The sequence below is a fragment of the Gavia stellata genome, chromosome 9 (assembly GCF_030936135.1).
Source record: "Gavia stellata isolate bGavSte3 chromosome 9, bGavSte3.hap2, whole genome shotgun sequence".
Taxonomy (NCBI): domain Eukaryota; kingdom Metazoa; phylum Chordata; class Aves; order Gaviiformes; family Gaviidae; genus Gavia; species Gavia stellata.
The window spans coordinates 5,547,283-5,574,448 of record NC_082602.1 but is presented as its reverse complement, the minus strand read 5'-3'; the positions used below and the strand labels follow the sequence as shown (position 1 = coordinate 5,574,448).

Below are 27,166 nucleotides of genomic sequence, written 5' to 3'. Positions count from 1 at the left end.
AATTTGCTTAGCCCACCTTACACTGCTGACCCACTTCCTGTAGTTACTTTACTGCAAGGCTATCATGTCAGCATCAGAAAGAAATTAGAAGAAGCCCATAACCATAATCAGCTTATTTCTGACTATAAGTCTGAAGCAATTAAAGTGCTCCTTTCCTCCCTTCTGCTTGCTTTCTATTCTGACGTTGCTGAAAACAGAATATGATCACGTCAGCAATTTAGATACATTACATGAAAAATACATGAAGAAAGGCTACTGAGAATATGACCAGGTATTAAGATCATAACACACACATGCACTTTTTCCAGTCCAACATACACACAACAAACCTTTTTCAAAAACGTATGCAAGCCTTAGCTCTTATTCCAAACACAGAGACAGATTTCAAATTTTACGAAACACGTCAACCCGTGTCTTCTATTTTGATACATGTGGCACTAAGTATCTCTTAATTGAATATTCCAACCAAAATGTGGGCAACAGCACATTTGAAGCCAGATTGTACAACGTTTTGTCTGGTTGTCTGGTTTCCATGGAAGGGTGGATAGGCATTAGTCATTCAAGACCATTCACCACCTTTTGCTCCTGCAATAAAAGGTCAATGCAAGTATGACCAAATTAGCTGAGTGGGCAGAGAAAAAGTAAGTACCAGCACATCTACATGATTCCCTGTACAGCCAGAGCCTTTAAGCCACTTTTCCTTTTTGTACACTCTTTGGGACATCTCATGCCTTCTAGCCTCACTGTTTACTAAGGCGTTCATTCAGCAAGAAATTCTGTATATCTCTCAGGCACATATGTCTGGTCAACAGAACACGAACAGAGATGGAAGTGGCTTTGCTTACATCCCATCTCCAGAATTTATGGCAGTCTTTAGGTTAGGCAGTCTTTAGGTTAGGCCCAGAGATGTTTTCATCCTACACTACCATGGGAACTGAAGGCACAATCAAACTGGGAGGGAGAGGATCAGTTCTGTTTACAGCAGGGCTTAAGAATTGTGTTGGTTGTATTGAAATTGCTATTTGAGGAGATCACTTAGGGGCCAGGGTTCTGGATGTGATCACAGTAATGATGAGGACATAGCATAGCACTGTAGCCTTTCCCCTATCACAAGAGTAAAGCTGCAGGACAGTACATGTTTATTGCATTGCAGCCTCCAAAAGTAATCCACGCCCACAGTGACACCATCCAATATTGTGCTGCATTCATGAAATTAGGTTAGGAAATACATTTTGAGCTGTAAAAGGAAATGTTCAATAGTTTAAGAAAAGATACCGCTAGTGTTTATGAAGGGAGAAAAATGTGGAGCATTTCTTCTTATTGCATGTATTTAAAATGCCAGAGTTCTTCCTGAAGTAAAGTCTTTTCATTATTTTAAGAAAGCCTGAGGTATTCATCCAGTGTTTCATCACGAGGAAAAAAAAACCACCACCCAAGGTGGTGAAATGAAATGCAGAGAGAGATCATGAATTTTTGTGAGTGAAGAGATACAGATCACCAGACAACTATGCTACAGTATGCTGTCTTTAACCTTAAATCTTTCAAATACAAGCGTCAGGATAGAAAAAGATACATTACACTGGTTTTCTGATTTCATCCTATTAAGATGCAGTTTTGTCACAGGTTTAACTGATATTCTTCCAATTCAGACAGTGTGATCACATGATATATACACGTCCATCTTCTAAGCTGAATGCTATTTAGCTCTTCATGAGCTATCGGTATCTCATATGCAGGTAGAAAAGCCATCCATTTCCTTGTATTTGTCAGTCTGTATCCATGTTTTGCATAGCATATGAGCAGTGTTTATAATGTAACTTCCAACATGCTGTCATGAGCATGTAGAGGTACAGGTGAGACAGCCAAATGCATCAACCAGTTGTGCTAATGAGAAACAGTTTTGTTTTGTATTTTTTCATACTTCAAATTAAAATGCTTTTAAATATTACCTGTCTTCATATTTAGTTTTATTACATTTCAGTCAGTCCTCAAAATAACAGCAAGATAACAATAAAATTCACAAATAAAGAAGTTGTTCTCTTTAGTTTTACAATGGACTGGAAATCTGATTTTTAAATACTTTAATGCATGACTCACACAACCATTACAGTATCATCACCTTTTTCATCCTTCAACTCTCTTAATAGATATAAAAATAAAACTAATAGTACAAATAGATACAATTCAAAAATCTGTATTAATTTCACCTCTGATTCTACAGTGTATTCTAAGTAATTCTATGCTGAAGTGTGTTCAAAATCCCCAAGAAAATAGTAAAACTATTTTAATAACTTTTCAGCCTAAAGCATTTGAACTAAACCTGCAATAGTGAAGCTTCCAGAGCTACCATAGCATAACAGTGGATGAAGCTATCTACCATGGTCCAATATTTACTGAAAGCTGCTAGACTCAAATCAATGCTTAGGCAATAGATGATAGGAAATGTGTCATCTGTGAGTATTTCCCAGCAGACCAAAGGTATCACACCCACTGATATATTCAAGCAAGATCCACTAATCACTCTTAAACTTGAAAAGCCATTTAAATTTCATTTGAAATATTCCATATATCCCGAACTGAGTCACTCCTCTTTCTCCTCCCTGATAGATTGATTTTAGCAGAGGCTAATTACATTCTAAAGATAATTTGAGTTCAATCACATCTTAATCCTCACAAACATATTCAAGCACACACCTAGCCCTGGGCCACAAGATCAAAGGTGGTAGTGGTTAGGCTTAAAACACTCTAGTAAGGACCAGGGTTTGGGTGGAGTGGAGCGGGTAAGGAGATAAGAAAGAGATTTTTTTAATTATTCCCCCCCCCCTTTTTTTTTTTTTTTTTTTTTTTACACGGAGCAGTATATTTGGCATTAGCCAATGTTTCTAGACAGTCCATTTCTTCAACGTCAAATTCAGGCAAGTACAATTTGATTATGTCTTTTGGTAACTGGCTGTTTTTCATCTTTATTTTTCCCCTAGATACCACTGTCTATGAACGTGTCAACATTTCTTGCCTATGATCAGCCCACTATAAGTTACTGTGGAGTACATCATGAACTGCTTGCTCACAAGCCCTATGACTCGAAAAACCAGGAAGAAACAGTGGAAACACACCTAGAAACTGATCTGGATCTGAGCACAATAACAACAACAGCACGAATCAAGGAACACAGTCAGCAGCTGGCTTAACTGGGGTTTTTTTCTTGTCAGTTTTTTTCCTGTAGCAGAGGCTGCAACCAAATTCTATGTAACATCATGGACAGCAGTGAGAAGACATAATATTACAGATTCTAGGATCTCTGTTCAAATTAAAAACAAATCACAAAGATTAATTGTTTCAAGTCTACAATTTGTAATTAGTTAAGTTGTGCAGTATTTTTTTGACTTCAGAGTATGACCCTTGAAGTGAATCTTTTTCAAAACTCATCCTACCTACCTGTATAAACTGTACAGATGTAATGTATTTTTCATATTGTAAAGTTTCAATTACCAAGAACAGCTGGTATGTACAGTACCATAATTTAATTACATCTTACTTTACAAGTTTCAGCTTCTAAAGTTTCAAATTAACAAAAGTTACTTCTTGTGTTATTAAGTTACTCTGTTTTGTAGGGATCATTTTGTTACTGCTTTTGTGCCCAGAAAACTTTAACATTCTGTCCTTTGCAGAATACGCACCATTTCTACCGTATTTAATGTGTAGAATTTTATCTACTGGTTCCAGAAGTAACGCATTAACCAAAAGGAGGGTTTAACTATTCAGACTTCTAAGCAATCCTTGAAATACATGGTTTTCTTTTAAATGAAAATAAAAAAAAAATTAACAATTCTCTTCGAACTTACCTGTTGCCTTGAAATACAGCCTGATTTCTAAATCAGAAAAATGTAATGATAAACAGATATATTTTAACAACAAAGTTTATGTATGCAACTGTTAGCCAACGCTGATGATCTTTTGTAATGTCTCACCATTCTGCAAGACAATATGGACAGAAGACTTCAATAGGCAGCTGTCTTTACAAAATCTGCTGTGAAAGTATAGCCTGCCAAATCAGGCATTTGTATTTCTACTTAAAGACAAATGGGCCCAAAACCTACTTCTGTCAAACGTAGCTGCTGACAGAAGGGGCAACAGAAACAAACCCTTAGTATTATACTACTGCTAGAATGTAAAATGTTACCCCAAAGTAAGAAACCTCTAATTTGCGGAAAAATACAGTAATTCAGACCAAATGGTAAAGTTTAATAGTCCTTGAAGATTATGACACATCAAGATAAGAAAAAAAAACCCAAAACATTTAAATACAAAAAAAATGTCTTTAACAATTACTGCATTGCTTATTTGTCTACCATTTAATATCTGGATTGAAGCATTCTTATATCCCATTCTTTGGTTTTAAATCTTCAAGACTTCTCAATACTGTATGAGAATAACTTTTATAACACTACCCTCATGTTGTAATCATAAAAGATTACAGAAATTAGAAACACATTATATCGTGCCGACTCGGTGAAATATAAAAGGGAACACAAGCCTTCGAAAATATAGGAGAAAAAGTTTCATATGGTGAAGCAAATTTTTTATAATAAAGAGAAACTATATAACCACAAATCTATTTTTCTGAATGTTTATCCCACCGTATTTTCCTGTAGCTTCAAAGCAGAAGACTGAAATTTAAAATTACAGTTCAACTGTTTGTACAAAATATAAAGCAACTATAATGAAAAATAGCTTCAAAATTTTGTTAACAAATGAATCTGCAGTCACTAAGTGGAAACAAAGTGTCAAAACAGAATACATTGTATTGGTAATTTATTTAGCATCTTAGATTTTGTAACATATTTTGCATAAATTATTTGCTATTCAAAACACTACTTGTCTTTTTAAGACTCATCTTAAACCTCCACACTTCAGTTTCTTATTTATTTACTACATGGGTTCTTGAATTTCTGGTCGTCTTCTACAGTGCTGGAATTTTACTATGCACAGTTTGAAAATACATTTTGCTACTTATAAAATGAAACCAAAAATGCAGGGGTCTTTCTGGAATCAAGTTACTTTTGTACTGCAGGAAGAAGTTAACTGCTTCATTTCAAAGTTGTTTTTAAGGTTTAATGTTTAGGCATTCTGGTCATAACAGAAGGTCTGAGCTCTTAGAATCAAATACCATCCTCCCAGAAGACTACTTCAGTTATTCTTACTCTGTCCTTCCTATTCTTTACCTTGACCCACTGCCTGCAAATATTTATGGTGCATGAACGTGGTCCTGGCACTGATACAGTTACTCAAAATGCACAAATGTCGAAAGGCTCCATGTACTCTTCCAATTTATGGAGAACTGTACAACACGAATATTTTCAATGTTAGACACCCTAATGAACTTAGGCTAAGGAACATGATAAAATATTCTCTTATGCCAAGAGACAAAATCTTTTTGACATATCTGGTTAAACAAGCACAACTGGATATATATTCACTGGGTATATATGCACACAAACGTTTCTCCTTTTCTTTTCCTCAATAATGAAGCGTACATTAATGAATCTGGTTTGTCTTGGACCTCTCCTGAAAGTCTTGTAGTTTCAGACCAACATATCAATAAGACAAATGGTAGAATAGCAGGGTCACAGAAGTAGCAGCAATTCTGCACCTCACAGGTCTGCTATACTATCACAGTCAATCAACTTCCTGGGCATTTGTAGGGACCGGCTCTCTGTAACCCCCGTGGGCCACTCCAGTGCTCTGAAAGACAGATACAACATTCCAGGGCCCAAAGCAGCAGTGGAATACATGCCCACCCCAAATTTAGAGTGTGAAAACTTACGTTTCCATACATATAACTGGATACCATTTTTTTAATGGACTACGTCAACCCAAAATCTGCTATTCACAACAAGATGGATGTCTTCAAGAAAACTCTGATGGAAAAAATCTAGGTTAAGCTAACCCAATCAAGGACTCAGTCCTACGGTCCTGTGTTAGTGTGTGTACACCTGCTTTCCAACAGATTATTGCCAGCGATATATTGACTCAGAGTGCAGAGAAATAGTAAATGCTCTAGTTATGTGGACAAAACAAAAAAGTATCACCTAATAAAGCCCCAGTCTTCTAAGCTACAAGTTAACAAGAAGAAAGTAGGCTGAGCCTATGGGTTCAAACATTTATTTACAGAGGGTCACGTTCATATATCATTTCCCTTTGCAATAAGATCCATAAACCAGAAATAGAGGTAGCCAACAGCATCAATCTCCGTCTTACAGTTAAGTGACACCACCATACCATGGTAGATCATTTTATCAAGAAAAAGCTGGGCAAACACATAATGCTTGCAAAATACAAACTCAGAGAGAGTATAACCTCTACCAATAAAAAAACCCAGACAATTTTAAAAATAAATCTAGCTATAAGCAACAATTCACACCATCCATCAGTGGATGATGCTTGTACAGCAATTTACAGGGTTGAAACACCCATTAGGAAATTGAGCACAAGTACCTCAATGGAGGTCCTATCTAAAGAAGAAGGTATATAGGAAGATTAACAATTAATCTGACAAATTACTGCATATGTCTCAAGACAGTGTATAAAAAAAAAAAACAAAGAGCAAAATAACATTTATACAAGAAAGCAAATGATTGTTTCAATTTAAAAAAATCCAAATTTGCAGTATAAGATGTCGTACAAACTATTCGCAAGGGATTTGAGAGCTACCACTATAAAAAAAAAATATACACAGTTTTCAGAGATACATCGCAAATATCAGACTCCTTTTGACAACATACAACAAACAGAAAATGTACCAGCCTCAGAAGTTGTGTACTAGCTTGCTTTACTGACAGCCACTCAATTTCTTCCCTTCTCTCTCAAGGCATTTTTTTGTCTCTTACTGTTATTTCCAATCCTCAGATCAGACAAGAGAACAGAAATTGTGCAAAAACCATAACGTGAATGGTAAAAAAACTAAATAAAACTGCAAGGGCAACACCACTGACTAGAAAAACAAAGCCAAGATTCCAGTATCAATGGAACTGTAATAAATTCTGGAAATTGCTTTATTAGCAATGTGGGTACTCAGAGATGGGTTAATGTAAACAAATTACATGACCATGTATAGTGTCAAATACAAGCAGCTGTATTTAGTTCCCAACTGGTCTAGCGGAAATAGTCTGTTGAACACGTGAGAAGGAACAGTTCAACTCTCATTGCCCAGCCTGATACTCCTCTCTTGAGGGGAAGATCTTTTTGCTCCAGACTTTTGCATGGGTCTCAGGGGCCTGGGCTTCCTGAAGGCAAATCTTACCAGTAAAGGCATAAATATCTGTAAATGAATATAATAATGGCTTTACTTGGCCAGATCAAAGGTACAGCTAGGCTTGACAACCTGTCTCAAACAGTAGCTGAAAGGTGAAACCCAAAGAAGGACTGAAGAATGGGACGAGCACACAGCGTTATTTCCCCAGAATGTCCCTACAGTCCCCAACAGTTCATAGGTCAGGGACTTACTGAGCTGAACGTGGTGTCTTAATAGTCCCTCTTTGAATGTGTACACGGCTTCTTTGAAGCCATATAAATTTGTAACTTTCACAAGTCCTGCAGAAAGTAAATTTACTTTGATAAGAAAAGCTGCTTCTTTTCTTCGTTCTAGTAGAAATGAACGATAGAGTAGTATAATAATAACAACACTTTTCACTTCCATTTTTGACACAGAAATATGATTGTCATGTAATTAATAATGACAGACTGACGACTTCCAGGTAGCTTGAATAACATCCATCCAGTCGTCTAAAGTACAGACATTACCTGAAACCCTGTAGATTTAATTATCAGATTTCCCTCAGAGGGGCTCTTAAAAATCAAGATTCACCTCACCAGGAAGCAGAATATTTTTTCAGCTTTCAGTCCATCACAATGGTAAACAAAAAATAAGCCTGCTTCTCACGAAGTATCACAAAACACTTTTCAACATATTTAAAAGCAGATGTTCATTAAACTCCTCAAAAAAATTCTAACATTGAAGTGATTTAATAGTTCTATTATAAAGTAACAAGGCCAAATTCCATTTTCCTGCTCTACCTAATTATAGAATCTGATTAATTTTAATTACAAAGTTTCGGAATAAATCAACGTGCATCAGAGTTCATGATTAATGTAATTTTAATGAACACCTAAGGAATTAACATTTTGCCACTACAACCTTGCCAAGAATTTTTATGTTAGCTGAAGTGCAGCGTGTACAACTGTGAAAATCCCACATGGCATGGAGCTTATATTCTGCTTTATCAACATCAATTTTGTATGTAAATAACTCATTCTTAAAACTGTCTCTTCAGATGGTTAACTACAAAGGAGCACCTGCTGTGTTATAGCAAATGAGCCTGCAACATGGAATTCATTATACTCAGTCCTGTTACATTAAAGCTCTAATACATTCATAATAGTGGACACTTCAAAGTGTCACCCCTATGGACATGACACATGTAACGATAATACAACACAAGTGAGCATTAATTAATGTTGCATTAGTATGGAATTTCTTTGGATTAACATTAATGTTTGATGATTGCCTTAGGTCAACTGACATAAACAGGATGGATGTTATTGTAATAACACTAAAGGAATTAAAAATGTTCAGTTATATAAGAATATCTTTTTTCCAGCTTTCATAGAGAGTAACTTCCACTTTGTATTCCCTAAGAAATACTTTTAAGGTGGATGCAATTCAGCAATAGTTCTATCTACAATCGGATCATGAAGTGATGGCACCAATGAAACATCATGGCCTCAAGTTGCGCCAGGGGAGGTTTAGATTGAATATTAGGAAAAATTTCTCCACTGAAGGGGTTGTCAGACACTGGAACAGGCTGCCCAGGGAAGTGGTTGCGTCACCATCCCTGGAGGTATTCGATGAGGTGCTTAGGGACATGGTTTAGTGGTGGACTTGGCAGGGTTAGGTTAACGGTTGGACTCAATGATCTTAAAGGTCTTTTCCAACCGAAATGATTCTGTGATGCTATGATTCTATATTTCAAAGTCAAATAACTTAAACATTGTATATACTAATTCTGTGCTGCTTAGAGAACAAAAACTCATCAACTAGGGATGAGAATACTCATTTAAAAAGAAATGATGTGTCCCTCCAGCACTGTGCACTTCAGAAATTTCAGTAGTTTTATACAAGAGTGTCTATAACAAGGACTGGAAAGCCATTAACTGAACCATTCATACTAAATACATTTTGTTGTAATTTATTCTAGCAAAAGAAATAATGAAACTGATTTTTCTAGTAATGATGATGCACCTCCCTTTTACATCCTGCTGTTGGTAACTTTATTTTTAAAGAACCTGTAAACTCACACAATTAGTCTAGACTTCACTATCCAAAAGCCTTATTCTCATTTTCAGCAAAGAAAAAAATACAGCTATCAATTATATATCTGAATATGCAAACAGGATTCATGAAGAAGTTTTTTTTTTCCCCCCCTTGTCTTCAGCTTTAGCATTATCTAGACAGTTCATATTTCACAGAATCATGAAATGGTTTTGTGTTGGAAGGGACCTTAAAGATCATCTAATTCCAACCCCCTGCCATGGGCAGGGACACATTCCACTACACCAGGTTGCTCAAAGCCCCGTCCAGCCTGGCCTTGAACACTTCCCAGGGCTGGGGCATCCACAGCTCCTCTGGGCAACCTGTTCCAGTGCCCCACCACTCTCATAGTGAAGAATTTCTTCCTAATATCTAATCTAAGTCTACCCTCTTTCAGCTTAAAGCCATTACCCCTTGTCCTATCACTACACGTCCTTATAAAAAGTCCCTCTCCAGCTTTCCTGTAGGCCCCTTCAGGTACTGGAAAGCTGCTATAAGGTCTCCTCGGAGCCGCCTCACAGCTGAATAGCCCCAACTCTCTCAGCCTGTCTTCATAGGAGAGGTGCTCGCTTCTTTTGATGCAGCCCAGGATACAGCTGGCTTTCTGGGCTGCGAGCACACATTGCTGGGTCGTGTTGAGCTCCTTTCTTCTCCTTACACTTCTGCAACACTTGCCTCTTCCTCCAAGTTCTAACTGTCACAATTGAGAATGCCAGAAACAAAAAAAAAAAAAAAAAAACCACACACCACAAACTATTCAGCCTGAGTTACTGGAGTGAAAAAAACCAAACAGTGTTAAATGCCTTTCAGGCATCCATCTCCAGAGCTGAACAGGTTTGCTGCCTACCGAGCACACGCTAAAGCTTGTCTGACTCAAGTGCCTTTTACTTCACCACTAGATCTTGCAAATATAAACTCATAAATACACTAATGCAAAATATGCTAATAAAAATCCACCTTTTTTTTTTTTTTTCATTCTACCACTACACAAGGTTAGTTTTTGGTCTTTTTCAACTCTTTGCACCCTAAAACCTTGAATACATATGATTAATAGGTGTCAATATAAACTGTCCTAATTCCACTTTCATCAAGCAATTACAACACACACTTTAAAAGTGGAACTGGAAGGGGTGATCATGATGTCCTCTACATCTCAAAGCAAAAATCAACTTTACTATGATAGATGCTTCTCTGACTTCTTCAAAAACTGTCAGTCTCTGGGGAACACAGTATCTACATCAATCTGTACCCATGCTTAAATATTCTTGCTATTAGAGTATTTTTCCTTATGCCTAACTTAGCTGCTACGTATAGCTCTTGGAGGTGTACACCCACATATGCCATGGTCACCTTGAAAAATGCCATGCAGGTTACTACTGACTGAAAGTCTCATGATGTTTTAAGAGAAGTATGATATTTTCCAAAATTTGAGCTTTCAGAAAGACAGATGCACAGTTTGCAAAGATGACCAGTATATATTTAAAAAAAAAAATCTTTTTAAAATTGTATACTTAAATAGGAATGGAGTTAGTGAGCCTGACTGGGAATAAGAATTATTGACTAGATTTCTATTTCCATTTTTAAGATGGAATTCGTAAGATTTGTAAGACAGGATTCGTAATCCTGTCTACTGTCTGGCTTAAATATAGCCATTTCTTTGTTTCTTTGAATAACCCCTTGAATCTACAAAGAATCTTGCTGAAGATACCTAGATCCCAAACAGGCATAAAGATCTGCCTCTCTTCTGCACTGCAGGATCAATGTCATGGTTTAAATTTAAAATGACAACTCAAATGTAAATTGCTGCCAGTCTCTTCTCCTATATTCACAAGCTGTGGCACTTGTTCTTTCTTTTCTTCCCTATCTGCATGCATTTTGCTTCAGGATTTTTGAAGTTCCACCTTTTCTTTAGCAAAGAAATTAAAAAACCCACTGAAATTAAGAACTGATTTCAGATCATTTATACTGCTAAATTATATTCTAAGATTCCTTCATGTAATATGCCAGTACCTTACTAAAAACCAAAATTATTCTTAGAAAAAGAATAAATTGTGCTTCCAGAAATAAGCATTAATGGCCTATTTTAAGACTTTGTGTTTAAGTTTTCCTTTCATAAAATTCAGAGGAGGCGGGGAAATTTATGCAGGGGCATTGCTAATACCACAAAAATACAATACTTACTGAAATAAAACACTCACATTGCTAGCTAAAACTTGAAGTGATTTAAATGCAGATATAATTCAGTGTTACTCCTGAGAGAGCATGTAAAGAAAGGGGTTATAGAAATCATAGATGCAACTAAGTTATGCTGCAGGAACAAAAGAATATATTCTCAAAAATTATATGCAGCTAGAATAGAAGATATTTAAGGCTGGTTTTTAAAAGAAGGTACAGGCTAATAAGGCACTAAAAAAATAGGAGATGAGAAGGATTAAATTTAAGTCTGGACTGAATATACACACAGGGAAGCAACCTGATAACGAAAAAGGCTTCCACCTTCCTCCCAAATGAAAAACATTTTATTTCCATTTTCTCTAGTACTAAATATCTTCTATATATCTGAGTAATCAGTAAGACAGTATCCAAATGTAAAGCATTGAGAGGGATAAAAAAGCTGGCCTTATATACATAAATTAAAAGGAGTAACTGACCACAGAGAAACAGAAGACAAGACCCACATATGCAAACATTTAAATCTCAATTTTCCAACTGCTCTGGGAGGCAAATAAATAACTCTAAATTAGAGCCTCAATCACGTGCTTTTACATTAAAAATAACTTATTCCTAATGACCTGTTTTACCTAAGAGGATTTTAGGGAAATCAAGGCAAGTGGAAAAGTAAATCAAAGACAGAATTATTAATAAATAAATAAACAATAATACACAGAACAACACCAAAATATTGCTTATATGTAAACTAATTCTGTTACATGGGGCAATGAAGACATATAATGCTGCCTATCAAAAGCAGAGGTCTGCTATGCTTTAGTGGTATATTTTTCCATTAACACCACAGTTTTCAAGACTCTCAGTTATAAAGGTAACCTTGGAAAATAATCTAAAAACTAAGCAAGTGTTATAAAAGGAAAATCTTTAACTTACATATTGTTGCATCAACAGGTCAACTAAGCTGAAATAGTATGAGTTGCTTTATAAGTTTACTGTCTGACTGAAAAGATAAATAAGCAAACCAGCAATTAAGAGTGAGCGTGAAATGTGCCGGCTACCAATAACAACTCTCGAGATCCTTACAGTTATTTCTCACGCAAAGCCAGTATCTCCATTAAAGCTGTCCAAAAATTAATCAGCATTTCACTGAAAAACATCTTCTCCTATGCCACATGGAAATACATCCAACTATGGAAAAAAAAAATTACTATCTATACAGGAGAAGGTGTAGACGTGTAAAATGGAGAAGGAAAGGAAAGAAAACAGTAAGAGAAGCGGACGTAAAAGGAAGACCAAAATGATTCAACTATGAAGGAATTGACAGATCTGTGTAACTGGTCATTATGGTAACAGATGAAGATAAGCAAGGAAACAGGAAGTAATGAAAACGGGAAGGCACAAATTAAGCTGCTCATTCATATTGATTGGTCCCAAATCAGATTTCATCCTCTGGGGAAGGGGGGTGAACGCAACGACATCTAGATTCAACAAGCTGTCTACCTCATCTGCCATGGCAGTAAAAACAGGTGAGGAAGATGTTATGTTACATCAGAAGGATTGGATGGGAACGCTAGATCTATCTATCTATGTATCTATCTATATATATATAGAGAGAGAGAGAGACAATACTATCTGAATTGATGTTATCTTCTCAGCTTGAATACTTCATTCTATTTGGACATCTCAAGGTAGATCCATTATTTTTCTTCTGACAAAAAGGGCTTTCACTTTACAGTAGTAACTCTCAAAAGAATTATTTTTAAAAAATTGATTTTTCACCTTTAGTAAAAACACACCAAAAATCGTAAAATACTCTGCTCCCAAAATTCTTATAAAAATAAGAGCTTTGCAATCAGGAATACTTGATTTAAGGATAATGAAGCAGGTTTTGTGGGCTGCAGAACCTTATAAATCTTTTCTGATTTCTTTTGGGGTAGAGGGAAAAGGGGAATTCATTGAAGGAAAAGATGATAGATTGCATTTGCCTGTGGGTAATAAGGCTTCCTACAAGGAGAAACGGCATACTCTGAATAATGACATGCATTTTGAGGCCAGAAGAGACACACAGAGTCTACTCCTGGCCAGAAATTTTGGCTGCCACAAAATACTGATAAAAAAATGCATGAGGAAAACAGGATGAATTCACACTATTTTTCAACATTTTTTCTTTCACTAATTTGCTTAAACAATAGGTCAAACTGCAATTTCTTCCTTTTGCTTTGCAGAAATTCTTCCATCTTGCATCATGAATGTCAATAGAAAAAGAAAGTAATAGCCAAGCTGCACAGAGAGAATGTCAAAACATCAAAAACACAGCACAATTCCAATAAAAGAGATATAACCAGGACTGTATTTTAACAAAAATATTGAGTATATTTTTCAAAGAATGTTTGTAAGACACTACAATAAACATGGCTGTCTGGCAATATAGGCAACAACAAAAAGCACAGCATGAAATATTCAACACAGACCACACTTTTATAAAAATTAATAAGACCCCCTTCTCCCCCCCCCCATTTTTACCAGATGCTACACAGCTGTCCTTTTATATCCACAGAGCTGAGCTTAACTCCTTGAAACAAGACGATATTCTGGCTCCATTAAAGTCAGTTGAAGTTCCAAGACTGGCTTTAGAGGATTTGACCTTTTAAAGTAGTGGGATTTTTACACTTCTACAGATGATAGCCAGGAGTCAGCAATGGAGATGAGTGTTTTATGTAGCACAGTTTGATATAGGCAATAGCCACGCTAGCTAATCTCATAATTAAATACTTACTTGCAGCCTTCTGAGGTATTTCCTATACTTGAAAGAATATTTGATGAGAGGGTAACTCATTCCTTCTCACACTGAAAAAACCAACTCACCCATATAGTGATTTAAAAATTTAAATTTTATGTGTCACTGAGAAGCAGCTATTAGGAGCCTCCCAGGGACTGTCCCCCTCTTGACCAGAACCTCCTCCACCTTCTTCTTAAGAGAATCAAAAAGACACTGAATCAAAGCTATGCTTTACTGCAACACAATTCTGAAAGACTGAAAAAGCTGTCCTGCTGGATAAAAGAAACTAAAAATCAAAGTGTTAGTCAGCCAATCCCTCCCTTACTCATGACGTACCCTTCCTTTCCTACAAGCTTGTTCTCAGGCTAAGAATTCTCAGTGGGGTTTTTCTGAGACGCAATAACTTTATAGAACTCCCTCGGGATCCTCAGAAATATTACGTTCTTTCTCTGAAGTCTCCTCCAAGAGATACCAGCCCCTAGCTTAGGAAACTCCAGAAACTTCTCTCAGCTGAGCACGCTCAGCTGTTCTCAGAGGAACTGCATTCTCCCTTCCCTCCAGAAAGCTCCACCTGAACAAGGGCTACAGGGGCCAAGAAGGAAAATAAGCGACCTTTCTCCTTGCCTCTGAGCCAAAATACAATATACAGTAATATTCAGTAAAGAGTAAACGATCGAATAACAAAAATTATACTATCAATCACATCATCCCAGAACATCAAAAGTCACAGCTTATATCACAGTTCATAGATCAAAAGCATCAGAATAACTTAATTTTTTTTCTTTGTAGTTTTAGGAACTTCAGGCTATTTTCTAGGTTGCCTTATGTATTACTTCAGCACAAGCTAACAAGATATTGAGTGAGAATTCATTAGCAGCTGGTCAAGTGTAAACAGCCCATCAATCATTTTTATTTCCTTACTGTCAGCAATTCTAATTTCAACTCTGGAAAAAAAAATGTGGCTTAAACTGTGAAATATATCACATAAAATAGTGACATTTAATAGTATGTTTTTAGATTCTCAAGCTTATTGTGAAAAAGTCAGTTCAACACATAATGAAGTCATTCTTCCTTTATAACCACGAAACCAAATTATAGGGGGGAAAAAAAAGGAGGAAAAAAAAAGCTGCTTCAAGTAGAGCAGATAAACAAACTACATTCTATTCCAGAATACATCCATCAGTTTGTATCTAAAGCTCCAGGAAACATTCTGGAAGAATTGCAAAGCTCTCTTATATTTACATGATTTCTGCCCAATGAAAAGCAATTACATATTCTGGGTTGTTCTTATATTCCAGTCAGTGAAACATCAACCAGTTACTATAAAAGGACCTTTCAGATGACAGCAGGAGTCACATCTTCAACATACCCAAGACAGTGCCTTGCTCCCATTTTCATGGTGCTGTTTTTGCAGACACACTTTCATGAACAGCTTTTCTACAAGAAATCTACCTGACATTGGGCAGAAGTTCATGACCACTGCAATTAGTCACACAAAATCGCATCATCAGCCTCACAAATTTTCTGCTCATTTGGCATATGATATTTCAGAAAAAGGCACAGTATGACAGGGTCCTGGGGTGGAACAGGACCAGCTTGTCCTTTCATGTGATCGTAGCAGAAGCACACTCAATCTCTAAAGCTATGTTTACTATAGCTTTCTATTTATTAGAACAGAAAGATTATGAAGTTGAACACAGTAACTATCTGAGAAAGAAAGCTCAGATGGCCAAGTGACTCAAAACATATGAAAATGGTTAGCTCCCTCTCATCTGTATCCTGACACGGTGGGTAGCTTACTCCGTTCTTGCTTCCTAGTCCAACACCTTGGAGCAGCTTCCCGGCTTGCAGCAATCTTGGAGAGCCTCCTCTAGAACCTTGGGAAAATTTCGTCCCTCCAAATTTTAGGTGAGGCTTGGCTGGAGGTCTACTCCCTATGGACGTGCAGGTCTGGGGCAGCCTCCTGCCTCCAGGACCTTGCAGAGCTCCCTTAAATCCAAAGTGCAGCAACCAGAACAGGTAGGCCAACACATCCTATTTTTAAAATAGCATGGTATGAAGTGCATACAGAATACACCAAGAGCATAAACGTTTAACACAGTCATGCACAGCCTGTCAAGCTGGCTGTTTCCCTGCTAACAGATTAGGCAAAGTTTCATCCACCTGACAAAACATTAGGCAAATCGCTCTTCCAACCAGAGTCAAAAGAAAGCAAAGTGATGTTCCCTCTTACATAAAAGCACTAAGAATAGTGATATTGGCATTTCTTAAATTATTAAATAATTATTAAAATAATTAATATTAAAAGTAACAGTAAGTACAAATATATGATAAATATTAAACATTATTTATTAGATTTTATATTAACACTGCAAAATTATTATGGATTTCTGCCATACCACTAAATTCTAGAAAGACTTGGTTGGTTGGTTGTTTTTTTTTACAGTGCATATCAACTTTCTTCAGAGAAAAATGTTAATATGAGAGAACAGCTCACATATTACGTTACACACATGCAATTGGGTTGCTGAAGTTTTAATCTTGTACAGCAAAATTCCAATCTTCTATTTCTTGTACTGGAGTTCTAGTTCACGAACAGATTATAGGATGTAAAACTGTTAGGTAGATTCTATAATACTAAATTTAGATAAATCTTTCTAATGTAGTTATAGATTTGGCAGGTTAAAAAAAATCCTGCTGATATGATAAGCTGAATCACTGTTAAATGCACTACTTTCATGCAAACAGCTCGTGAGGAAATAGACTCTTAGCATGCATACAACTATTAATAGCTTCTTTTGTATATCCAGCCTTCCCCAGGTACTGAAGGCAAAATTGTAGAAGGGACAGATTATTATCTGTAGATAACCCGGAAGCCTAAAACCCCACCAAATTTCAGTCCAGTTTTGATCACCGCATATGAAAAGCATTCACTATTACAATTCTACACTAATCTGAAGGAAAAAAACAATTTGTAGTAAGAAAATGCACAAAGAATGGCAATATTACTTTAATAAAAATGTAAGCCAATAATCAGTGGGGCTAGAAGGGACCTCACGGTCACTTTTCCATCCTGACCAGTCTGAAACAGCCCAAATGTTCCTAAAGCTGCCCAAACAGATGTCTGTCTAACCAGTCTTTAATTGTGTCCATAAATTAATCTCTACGGCCTCCCAAGGTAACCTGTTCCAGTGTTTACTCATCTATATGGTTGATTTTTTTAATCTAACATTGCACAAATTTCACCTTTTGCCGATTATATTTGTTATTCTTTTAACAGATATGGAGAATAACTTAACAACACACACCTTATGAAAACCTCTTCCATATTTGAAAACATTATTGCATTCCTCTTCTCCCCCATCTTTTCCTTTCTAAACTACACAAACTCAGTTAACTTCTTGTATGTTCTAAAATCCTTGCTTCATTTCGTTCCTCTTACCAGTCCACGCTATTCTTAAACTGTGATGCCCAAAAGTACATACGGAACTGAGCCCTACTGACAGTTCATTTCATCTGTATTTCTCTACAGTTCCCAGTGTCTTATGAACAGTACCACTGCTAAGCCAGAAATCCTGCATTTTTATTTATACAGCTGACTTCTTCCCAAGGGCAATCATTTGCACTTGTTATTTCAACTTGCAGATTTCAAACCATTTCTACAAATTAAACAAACCAAAAAAAAAAAAAAAAGTTGGGTAGATGCTTTTAATGCCCTATAAAATACTCAGAACTTTCATCAGGGTAGTATCATTCAAACCCTCAAAGTCCACTCTTCATTCCCTCAGCCACCTCATTAATGAAGACATGTAATATACGTGGACCCAGGCCAGCCCTTGCAGAATCACACTTTATTAAACCGTCCCAAGTTGACCTGCAGTAGTATAAATAACAATTCACTAGGAACGTTATTTTTCAGTGAACTGTATATTCCCTTAATACTAGGTTAACTATGCTTCTCAAGTTTGCTTATGAAAACATCCTCCTCTCAGTGTGAAATGCTGTGCACAAAGTTACATCACATTTACTACTTCCCTTTTAACCACTGGCCAGCTATTCTGTTAAAGAACTAGATGTATTTGACAAAACGTATTTTGAAAATTCATGCTCATTGTTTATTACCACATTCTTATCCTAAAGATTTTTAGGAAATGAACATTTAAGGATTTCCTGCAGCAGCTTCTTGGTTATCCAAGTTACAGGGACTGATCTATAAATTCCCTAGTTTTAAGATAAGTTTTGCTTTCCTATTACTTGCAAATACTCATTCTTCACTGTTTTTTACAATCAAGGCCAATGGTTCAGAAACTCCTTTCTTAAATATTCTTTAACCTCTTCCTGGCATGTATTTCCCTTTGTCTTATTAACTACATTATACACTTACTCCCAGCTAATTATTTACATAAAGCCTGAAGCAGGTAGAAAAATCATAATATTTTTGAGTTATTGTCCCAGATTTAGAAAGGCCTTTAGTTTCCTTCTTAGTTTCTCTTATTAATAATGGATTAGTAGAAAATTCTCTTCTTGCTTTATGCAACTTCTACAGGTTTTAACACATTCTGTGCCACAGCTTTTTTGGCTGTGTCCACAATCAATGCTTGTTTTTTTTATTTACACTGCATCTCTATTTTATTTTCCAGTCACTAAAAAGCTGCTGATGCAGGCAAGTTGGTTTCTTTCTATGCTTTCCACTTTTCCAGAAGTTTGCTCTTGTTCTTTAAATAGCTTCTACCCTCTACCTTCTTTTGAATCCCTTGTCTTTACTGCAATCTTTTTTAATGAATTATTTTGCTGTTTCACTTGTAATCTTTAGAATCATGTTTCTTATTTTCTCGTAGTATTTTTGACTAAATTACTTCCAATGCTCAGATTTCCACCCCCTTCTTCACTTTTAAAATTCACTAGTTACTTCTTTCTTTTAACAGAGCAGAAGTCTTTAATGCTACACAAAAACTTTTTGGAGTGTGCCTTGCTGTACTATTCTTGCAATAGAATGTCTGTTATTTGGACAAAGGAGCAAACAGCCATTCTGACCTAGAAACCACATACAATAAATCTTCATCCAGCCAACAGCCAGGCCTTAAAGAACTGAAGGGAAGGTACAACTTCTATAGACAGATGGTGGCAACGGTTTCCCAGTACTCCTACAGGAGCATTATGTTATAAGGTTGTCCTAAGCATGGAGCTAGATCTCACAGCAATCCCGTGACACTGTTTTCAAACTCCTCCTCATTTACTTCCTCCTCTCACTGAAGATTCACTCTCACCACCAGCCAGAGAGAATACCAAGGACAGGATCATATTCCGGCTCTTTGCAAGCAATGCATGATTTCAGATTTACAGGCTGGCCTATAGATTTCTTTCATAGATACACACAGACTCTCCACTACAATAATAAACTAGAGAATAAAAAAATTAAAACTTCCACCCTGAATTAGTGGTCAAAACAAAAATCTAAAAACACTCCTCCTGGTTATTTTTTCAACCTCCCTATTCTAATTAAGTTGTAACAACTATTTGGGTTTGTAGTAGTATTCCACTGGAGCTGTATCTAAATAAATGCCAGGCAAATAATTTGAACATCAGACCTTTGCCAAACATCACTTTTGTTCCATGGAAAAGCCAAACTCTTTGGCAATGTCTATGAATATACAGAAGCCTGAATTACATCACATAATTTACCTCTGTCCTCACCAGTGTTTAGAGTAGCATCACCTCCTCCCCATGGTGCAAATGATACTCCCGCTAATAAAATTTACCTTTTCTTTTCTTTTTTCAATTGTATGTTTAAGGGAATGTCATCTGCCTCCTTCTTTAACCTCATCCTTGGAAAATGCCATCACGTAGCTTATACACAACCTACATGGCATTCAGTTACAGTGTATTTCTGGAAAACCCAGTTTCCCCAACCTGGCTAATTACATCTTTATTTTTTGTCTCAGCCAAGAGCCAATTATAATCTACATATACATGCAGAACATATAGACTAGCATAAAACACATTTCATACTGAAACAAATCAGTGAGGCACAAAACCAGGTGAAAGGAGGGAGGATGCCTCTGCTGTTTCAGAGGGGAAGAGCTGTTAATCTAAAAAGAGGTGTTGGTATATCCAAGAAAGTGAAACAGGCTCATGCTTCTTCATTAAAATAAGTGTTATTTTTCTATGGAAGTGAAAACCAGAAAAAAAAAATCAGGGAGGAAAAACTCCTCTAAGCTTTCTAAGGAATTGGCTGCAAGAACTAACAGGTGTTAGGAAGGAAGTTCTCTAATGAGAACCTCTCTACGGGTGCAACCTGAGGCTTAAGACATGCATTAAGAGCGAATCCGTAACACACACCTTGCCAGGAAAGGACGATGAGTCAGATGGATAAGGGAGAAAGTGCAGGGGTCCTTCCACTTTCCCAGGGTGGCCTGAGTTAACAGCTCACAGCCCACAAAAGGGACAGTTCTGCTCAGTTAGCCCACTTCTGCACTCTCCGTTACTCATTCCTGTTTCTCTGGGGATGTACATAGAGCTTGTGTGCCCTTCACAGAGTTTGACTCAGCTCCGTAAAAGTGAAAGAAAAATCAATCCAACAAGAACAAGTGAGTAGTCAGTTTGGCAAGCTGACCTGGCTGACAGACAGAGTAACCTAACTATCAGAGCTAGCGCAAGGAAGGGGACAGACCTGAGTGGCTGACAGCACAAACATATGAAGTACACAGTGGGACTTCCTATTCCAGCTGAATTGAGCACTTAGATCAAAGCAAGGGGAAAAGGGAAACTCTGATGAGGTAGATGGGAAAAAACTGCTTCACAATGAGGATGATAAAACACTGGAATAGGATGCAGATTCCACTGACTCTCTAGGTGCCTTAGAAACCTGATCTGACTGAACACGGCCCTGAGCAACCTGATCTAACTTTGTAATGGGCCCTTCTTTGAGCAGGGAGTATCACCAGATGTCACATGTCCCTGATAATTGAAGATATACTATGATTGTATTTTAACTAATAGTTTCAATGATAAAGTTAATATTGACGAAAGCTACAGAGACAAAATTAAGTAGTCAGAGGGCTTACTACTTGCTTAACAATTCTATCAAACATTTAAAATGGCATTGACAATGCTACAGACTAACTGGAAAACACATTGCAAGAATCAAAGCACAACATCAGAAATCAGGAATACAAATGACTGGAAATTCTCCAGAGGAATCTTTCTTCTATTGAATTTTGCCAGTTTATCAAAAGCAGAATGTGCCATGGAAATGGAGTAAGCATAACAGATCTTCTGACAAAACACAGGCATATGCCCTGCCAGTTCTGCAAGATGGCCTTGGAACCAAAGCCTGAAAGTCTCAGATCTGCTGCTCCCAGTCTGTTCTGGGAAGAACTTGGAGGTACCAGTCCCCGAGTAGTCTTGCTCTACAAAAATTCTGTTTTACAGCTCAGAGAGGCAGGTGTTCTGAGGATCAAAATAACTAAGGAGCTAAACAGCCTAAGAACCTGGCAGACTTACCTGGGGCTTACTCAGATTTTGCATGCTCACTCATATGCAACAGCACTCTGGATCTAGAATAATACTTCATCTCTCATCTCAACAACCTGGTCAGTTGGTCCACAGCTGTTCAGCAGCGGACAGGTATAAAACTGATAATAATCTTGGCAATATCAGTCAGCATCACCTAAGACATCCCAGTGTATTTTATTTCAAAATCTTGCTTTAATGTGTGCACAGTTGAACACAGGAGGCAGCTGGCATAATCCAGAAGATTATTAGGAGGCTTCTTTACAAATTAGAAACAAAAAAGTTTTCCAGTAACTTGAAAGCCAAAAAATAAAAACTCCGTTTCCTAGCCAATTGTAGCAAGGATCAAAAATGTGATTATGAACTTGCCTCTTTAAAAAATGGCTACAAGCTGTCATATAGCATTTCATGATTCCTTTACCTAGTCATTCTTTGGTTTCATTTAATTCACACTTTCTACTGGAACTTTTTGCAAAGTTTTCATCTATTTTTCTTCCTTATTATTCCAAACAGTAGACTGGAAACATCATTGCCAAAGCAAAACAGTAACTACTTGTGTGCATATGCTGTCTCATGTATACATTTTTAATTTGTGCATGTGCACAGTTAGTAAAGACACATTAATAATACAGTCCTCTTTTGCCGTATTGAGAAAAAAAAAGTACTAATCAAGTTTCCAGAGAAGACATTTACCTTGGGCTCCATTTTTGTTTTCCATTAACTGCTTCCAGGGTGTAGATAATTATTGTATTTCTTACTTTCTCCTATTTACGTGGAATTCAAATTGGTTATTATTCTCCTGCAAAGAGCTAAATTTATTCAGTAAGAGAATGGAGGGAGGGATTCCTTAACCAGTTATCTCCTTCTACAGACTGATAATTTCTCCTATACAATATTAAGGTTTTGAAAAAATTAGAAGCATCGCTACTTGATAGAAAAGATAATCCTAGATTACTCCTGAGTACAGCCCCTAGTTAAGTAGCTGGCTTATCCTTTCTTTCCATCTTCATATAAATTTTCTTTAATTTTTGCTACTGATAATGAAACAATGTTTAAAAAAATTAGAATAACCTAAGATAGCAAGGATTTTCCAGTAAATAGAGTAATTAGAATAATTTATTTAATGTATGCTACTAAGCATTGCAGCTGCCTGATTTGAGACTTTTATTTTCTTGACGTACTCAAACAGAAAGAAGATGAACCAACTGGCAACATGGGCTTAGAAAACAACCGCGAGAAGCAGTTCTTGAGAAAAGCTGATCTTGAAAGGACTTTTTTTTTTTTAATTAATACGATGGTGGGGGTTGGTGGGTTGTTTACTTTTCCAGCCTTCTGGTCACAAATGCAATGATACAAAAGAATATTCTTCCTTTTTATTTGTAGTTAATTAAGAAAAAGGAGTAGCTCATCAGACAGAGAAACAACAACTAGAAATGACTCCACTGAAATGAAAGTTAAAATAAAAAGGAAGTGCCAATAAATGCTGTTTATGACCACAAAGATCTTGTTTTGTTCTTTAAGCCATGTTTTGATTTTCTTTTCAGAAAGAAAAATGGAAATGTGGAATTTGGATTTAGATCCTCAGGTCCCCAGTCTCTTTTAAATCACTGTTTTAAGATCTGCAGAACAGTAAAGACAAAGCAGTATAATTTTTTATACAATAGTTTTATGATACAGTACTGTTTTCATCAAAGTGATCATAAGCCATTCCACATAAAACTTCATCGTTCATTCGTCATAGAAAAGATCAGTAGAACTTAGGCAAGAAATGAAGTTGAAAAGCCAGTTGAGAACTATGCAGCTATCTCCATTTCTATCAAATAGAAATCACCTCTAGTTCTATAAATTAAGAACTGCAGCATCTCATAGGTTGCTGGTGTACAAGTATCTTAAATCCAAATAACTACAAGAAAAAGCATTTGCTTTTAGCCACATAGCATACCTCAACACTCTGGCAGATGAAATCATAGGGAGAGCCTTAAATCAACCACTTCCCAAATGATTTCTACAAGGAATTCAAGGTGTCATTCTAATCTTTGTTTTATATAGAGGATGAAATAGCACGGAACTTAACTTAGTAACTACTCTCCCTTTCACCACCTCAAGATTGCAAGAGATTATTCAAATTAAAGAAACTTTCTTTTTATGACTTGACTTTATGTAATTTCTTGTCCTACCCTCATTACCAGAGTATCTTTTTATCTTCCATTAGTAAATAATGGGATTTACTTTATATTAAAAGAAGCTGGCAGAGACATCCAGGAAGTTGCACAGACTTTGGAATTTATTCAAATGTTCAGAATCACAGACTCCATATATTGACGTCAGCAGGTACATATGGACATCATCTAGTCCAACCCACTGCTCAAAGCATGGTCAACTACAGCCATGTTCATTCGGGTTTCGGATGGGAATTCCACCACCTCTCTGGGAAACCTGTTCCAGTGTCCAACCACCCCCACAGGAAAAGAAGTTTCTTCTCGTTTAAATGCAATTTCCCATATTTCAGTTTGTGCCCATTGCCTCTTGTCGTGTCACTAGGAACCCCTCAGACATGTCTAGCTTGGTGTTCTTTACTCCCTCCCATCAGGTACTTGTACACACTGATAAGATCCCCCTGGAGCCTTCTCTTCTCCAGGCTGAACAACCCCAGCTCTCTCAGCCTCTCCTTGTATGGTCAACACTCCAAATACTTCACCAGTTTCACAGCCCTCCACTGGACTCTCTCCAGTATAGCCACGTCTCCTTTGTACTGGAGAGGCCAGCACTGGACACAGCACTCCAGATGTGTCTTGCCAGAGCTCAGTAAAGGCGAAGGATCACCCCCTTGACCTGCTGGCTATGCTCTTCCTAATGGAGCCCAGGAGGCTGGGGGCCTTTGCTGCAAGAGCACATTGCTGGCTCATGGCCACCTTGGTGTAGGGCTTGGCCTTTCCCTTTGTTGAACTTCACAAGGTCAGCCCTCTTCTCCTGCCTGTTGAGGTCCCTCTAAAGGGCAGTACAACCAGCTGGTGCATCAGCCATTCCTCCCAGTTCTGTATTATCTGCAAGCTTGCCAACAGTGCACTCTCCCATCATCCAGGACATTAATGGGTTCAACAGTACTGACCCAGTATTGACCCCAGGGGTATACAACTAGCTACTGGCCTTTAGCTGGACTCTGTGCTGCTGATCCCAAACTTTGAGCACAGCACTTTAGCCAGTTTTCAGCCTACCTCACTGTCAACTTATCTAGTCCATACTTCAACAGTTTGTGTTATGGGAGTCACTGTCAGAAGTCTGACTGAAGTCAAGTCAAACAACACCCAGCATGAACACGTGTTTAAAGATTGCACAGAGATATTTGGGGTGGTGTAGGTTACATACTTAGCAATTAAGGGTTTTTTAAGAGAAGAATTTAAGGCATTTTGCATTTGTTTAGAAAAAGTATTTCTTTCGTTAAAAAATTGGATTTGGTCTTCCATTTGTCTGCAATATCAATATTCTATTAAGAGTTCCCTAAACTATCAATGACTGATATTTTTAATAAGAAATGTTACATAAACAAGAAGTAAATACTTTCAGCCTGAAACAGAATACAATTTAGAAATTTATTTGGACAACAAAAATCAGCTGTCCTATACAGAGGATAGAAAAGAAGATAGATGCATTCTGAAACACCAGACTTCAGTAGTGTTCCTAGAAATGGCATACTAACATTTAGAAAAATGATCAGTCTTTAACATCCTCCAGAAAATAGGAAACTGGTCAAGAAAAACCTCACATAATGACAACTGTTTTCCATAAACTGAAAAAAAAAAAACCCAAAACTTGTAAATTAAACAGCTAGGTAGATGTTGCGTTAACAATACTTTAATATTTATTTGAAATGCTTCTTTACCACCATAATCAAGGATTTATTTCACCTTGGAGAGAGAAAATGCTACTTTATTGAAGGTTCTCTGAAAAAAAATTAGCCTTCAGCAACCCAATATATTTCCAGTCCTGTCAGGTATACCAAATACACATTACTGACTATTGTACTGAATCATCCTTTACAGAGCCATGAGTCGCTCGTGATGCTACATTACTTCAATGCAAGCCTTAAGTTAAGATCCGATTAATCCTGAAATAGCATGGCTCAGAACCGTTAAATGAAAAACAGGGCTTAAGAATAGAAAATCTTTCATTATCTTTCTCTAGCTCACGTGCCTAGATCCCAGTTTATTGCAAATTCTGTAAGAACATCTATAATCAGGTAAATTTAACTGCAGCTTATTTTTCAACTGTAAGTCTATTCAAGGAATTCACTAGACCACTTTTGTCTTTTAAGCACACTAAAAATCTTCTTCCTGAACAGTTCCTATCTAATTTCCCTATAAAACTAAATGTTTGACAAAAGTTAACATTTAGAAAAATAATTTTCAATTACACATACTGCATATAAAATGTAAGAAAATCCACTGTTGGATGTTCAAAGTCAACTGAACTAAGTACTCAGCCAATGTCAACAACAGAATTATGACAACTACATGTTTTCCTGCATAAATGCCAGCATAATATGCCATATGGGCATACCAATTTTACTGGAATAAATCTTTTTTCTGAAAACATAATACTCGATAAAGTCATTAAAAAAAACCCTGAATAAGAAAAATCTGAGTGACACTTTCCACCCACACATCACACTGAGATTTTTACAGTTTACATTTTGCTATACCTGACTTTCAAACTTCTCTGGAACAGCAGTTTTTTAAAATGTTTGAATATGAAGAGGACAGTAAAGTAAGAACATTTGAATCCATTCTTTTTACAAAATGACGTGAATACAAGCTCTGTTTGTTCATGTTCCTACACAGAAATACAGAAAAAAGGATTTCAGGAAGTCAGTTAGTTCAAGCACTTGCATGAATAACCAACAGCTATTCTGTTCTTGAAGACTTTAACACGGAATTTCTTCAAACTCCCTGGTTAGTTTAGTCTGCCAAGTTTGGGCTCAGTTCTTCAACCAGAGAGCAATTACACAGAACTTTTCAAGATAGGTATTACTGAAAGAAAGTGGAAGTAACCAAGGACAAGTCAAACAGTCCCCTATTCTTAGCTCCCTAGACGTCACTGGCAACAATTTGGAGCATCTGATACTAAAGTATATTCTTGAACAAATAACTTATTTAACATTACTGTAAACAGTTTCTGTAAACTTCAGCTATGTCATATATGATTGTTTGGAATCATTTGCATTATACAGAGAAATTTAGAGACACATCAAACGACATAGATAAAGGTACAAAGCTATATATGAAAATGCATTTCTTCAGTCATGGCTCTTAGATTCTTTAATTAATGAGACGAATTATCAA

At 36.8% G+C, this 27,166-nt stretch overlaps 2 protein-coding genes across 3 annotated transcripts in view; one reads left to right on the top strand and one right to left on the bottom strand.

Annotated features, from left to right (window-relative positions):
* The window catches only part of LRRTM3 (leucine rich repeat transmembrane neuronal 3), an 87,821-nt gene extending 84,633 nt beyond the window's left edge, over window positions 1–3,188 (top strand). Inside the window, exon 2 of the mRNA XM_059820904.1 lies at window positions 2,979–3,188. Coding sequence (XP_059676887.1) covers window positions 2,979–3,188 — 210 coding nt within the window. The remainder of the gene's footprint in view (window positions 1–2,978) is intronic.
* CTNNA3 (catenin alpha 3) overlaps window positions 1–27,166 on the bottom strand; it is a 540,343-nt gene that overhangs the window by 381,368 nt on the left and 131,809 nt on the right. The window lies entirely within an intron of this gene.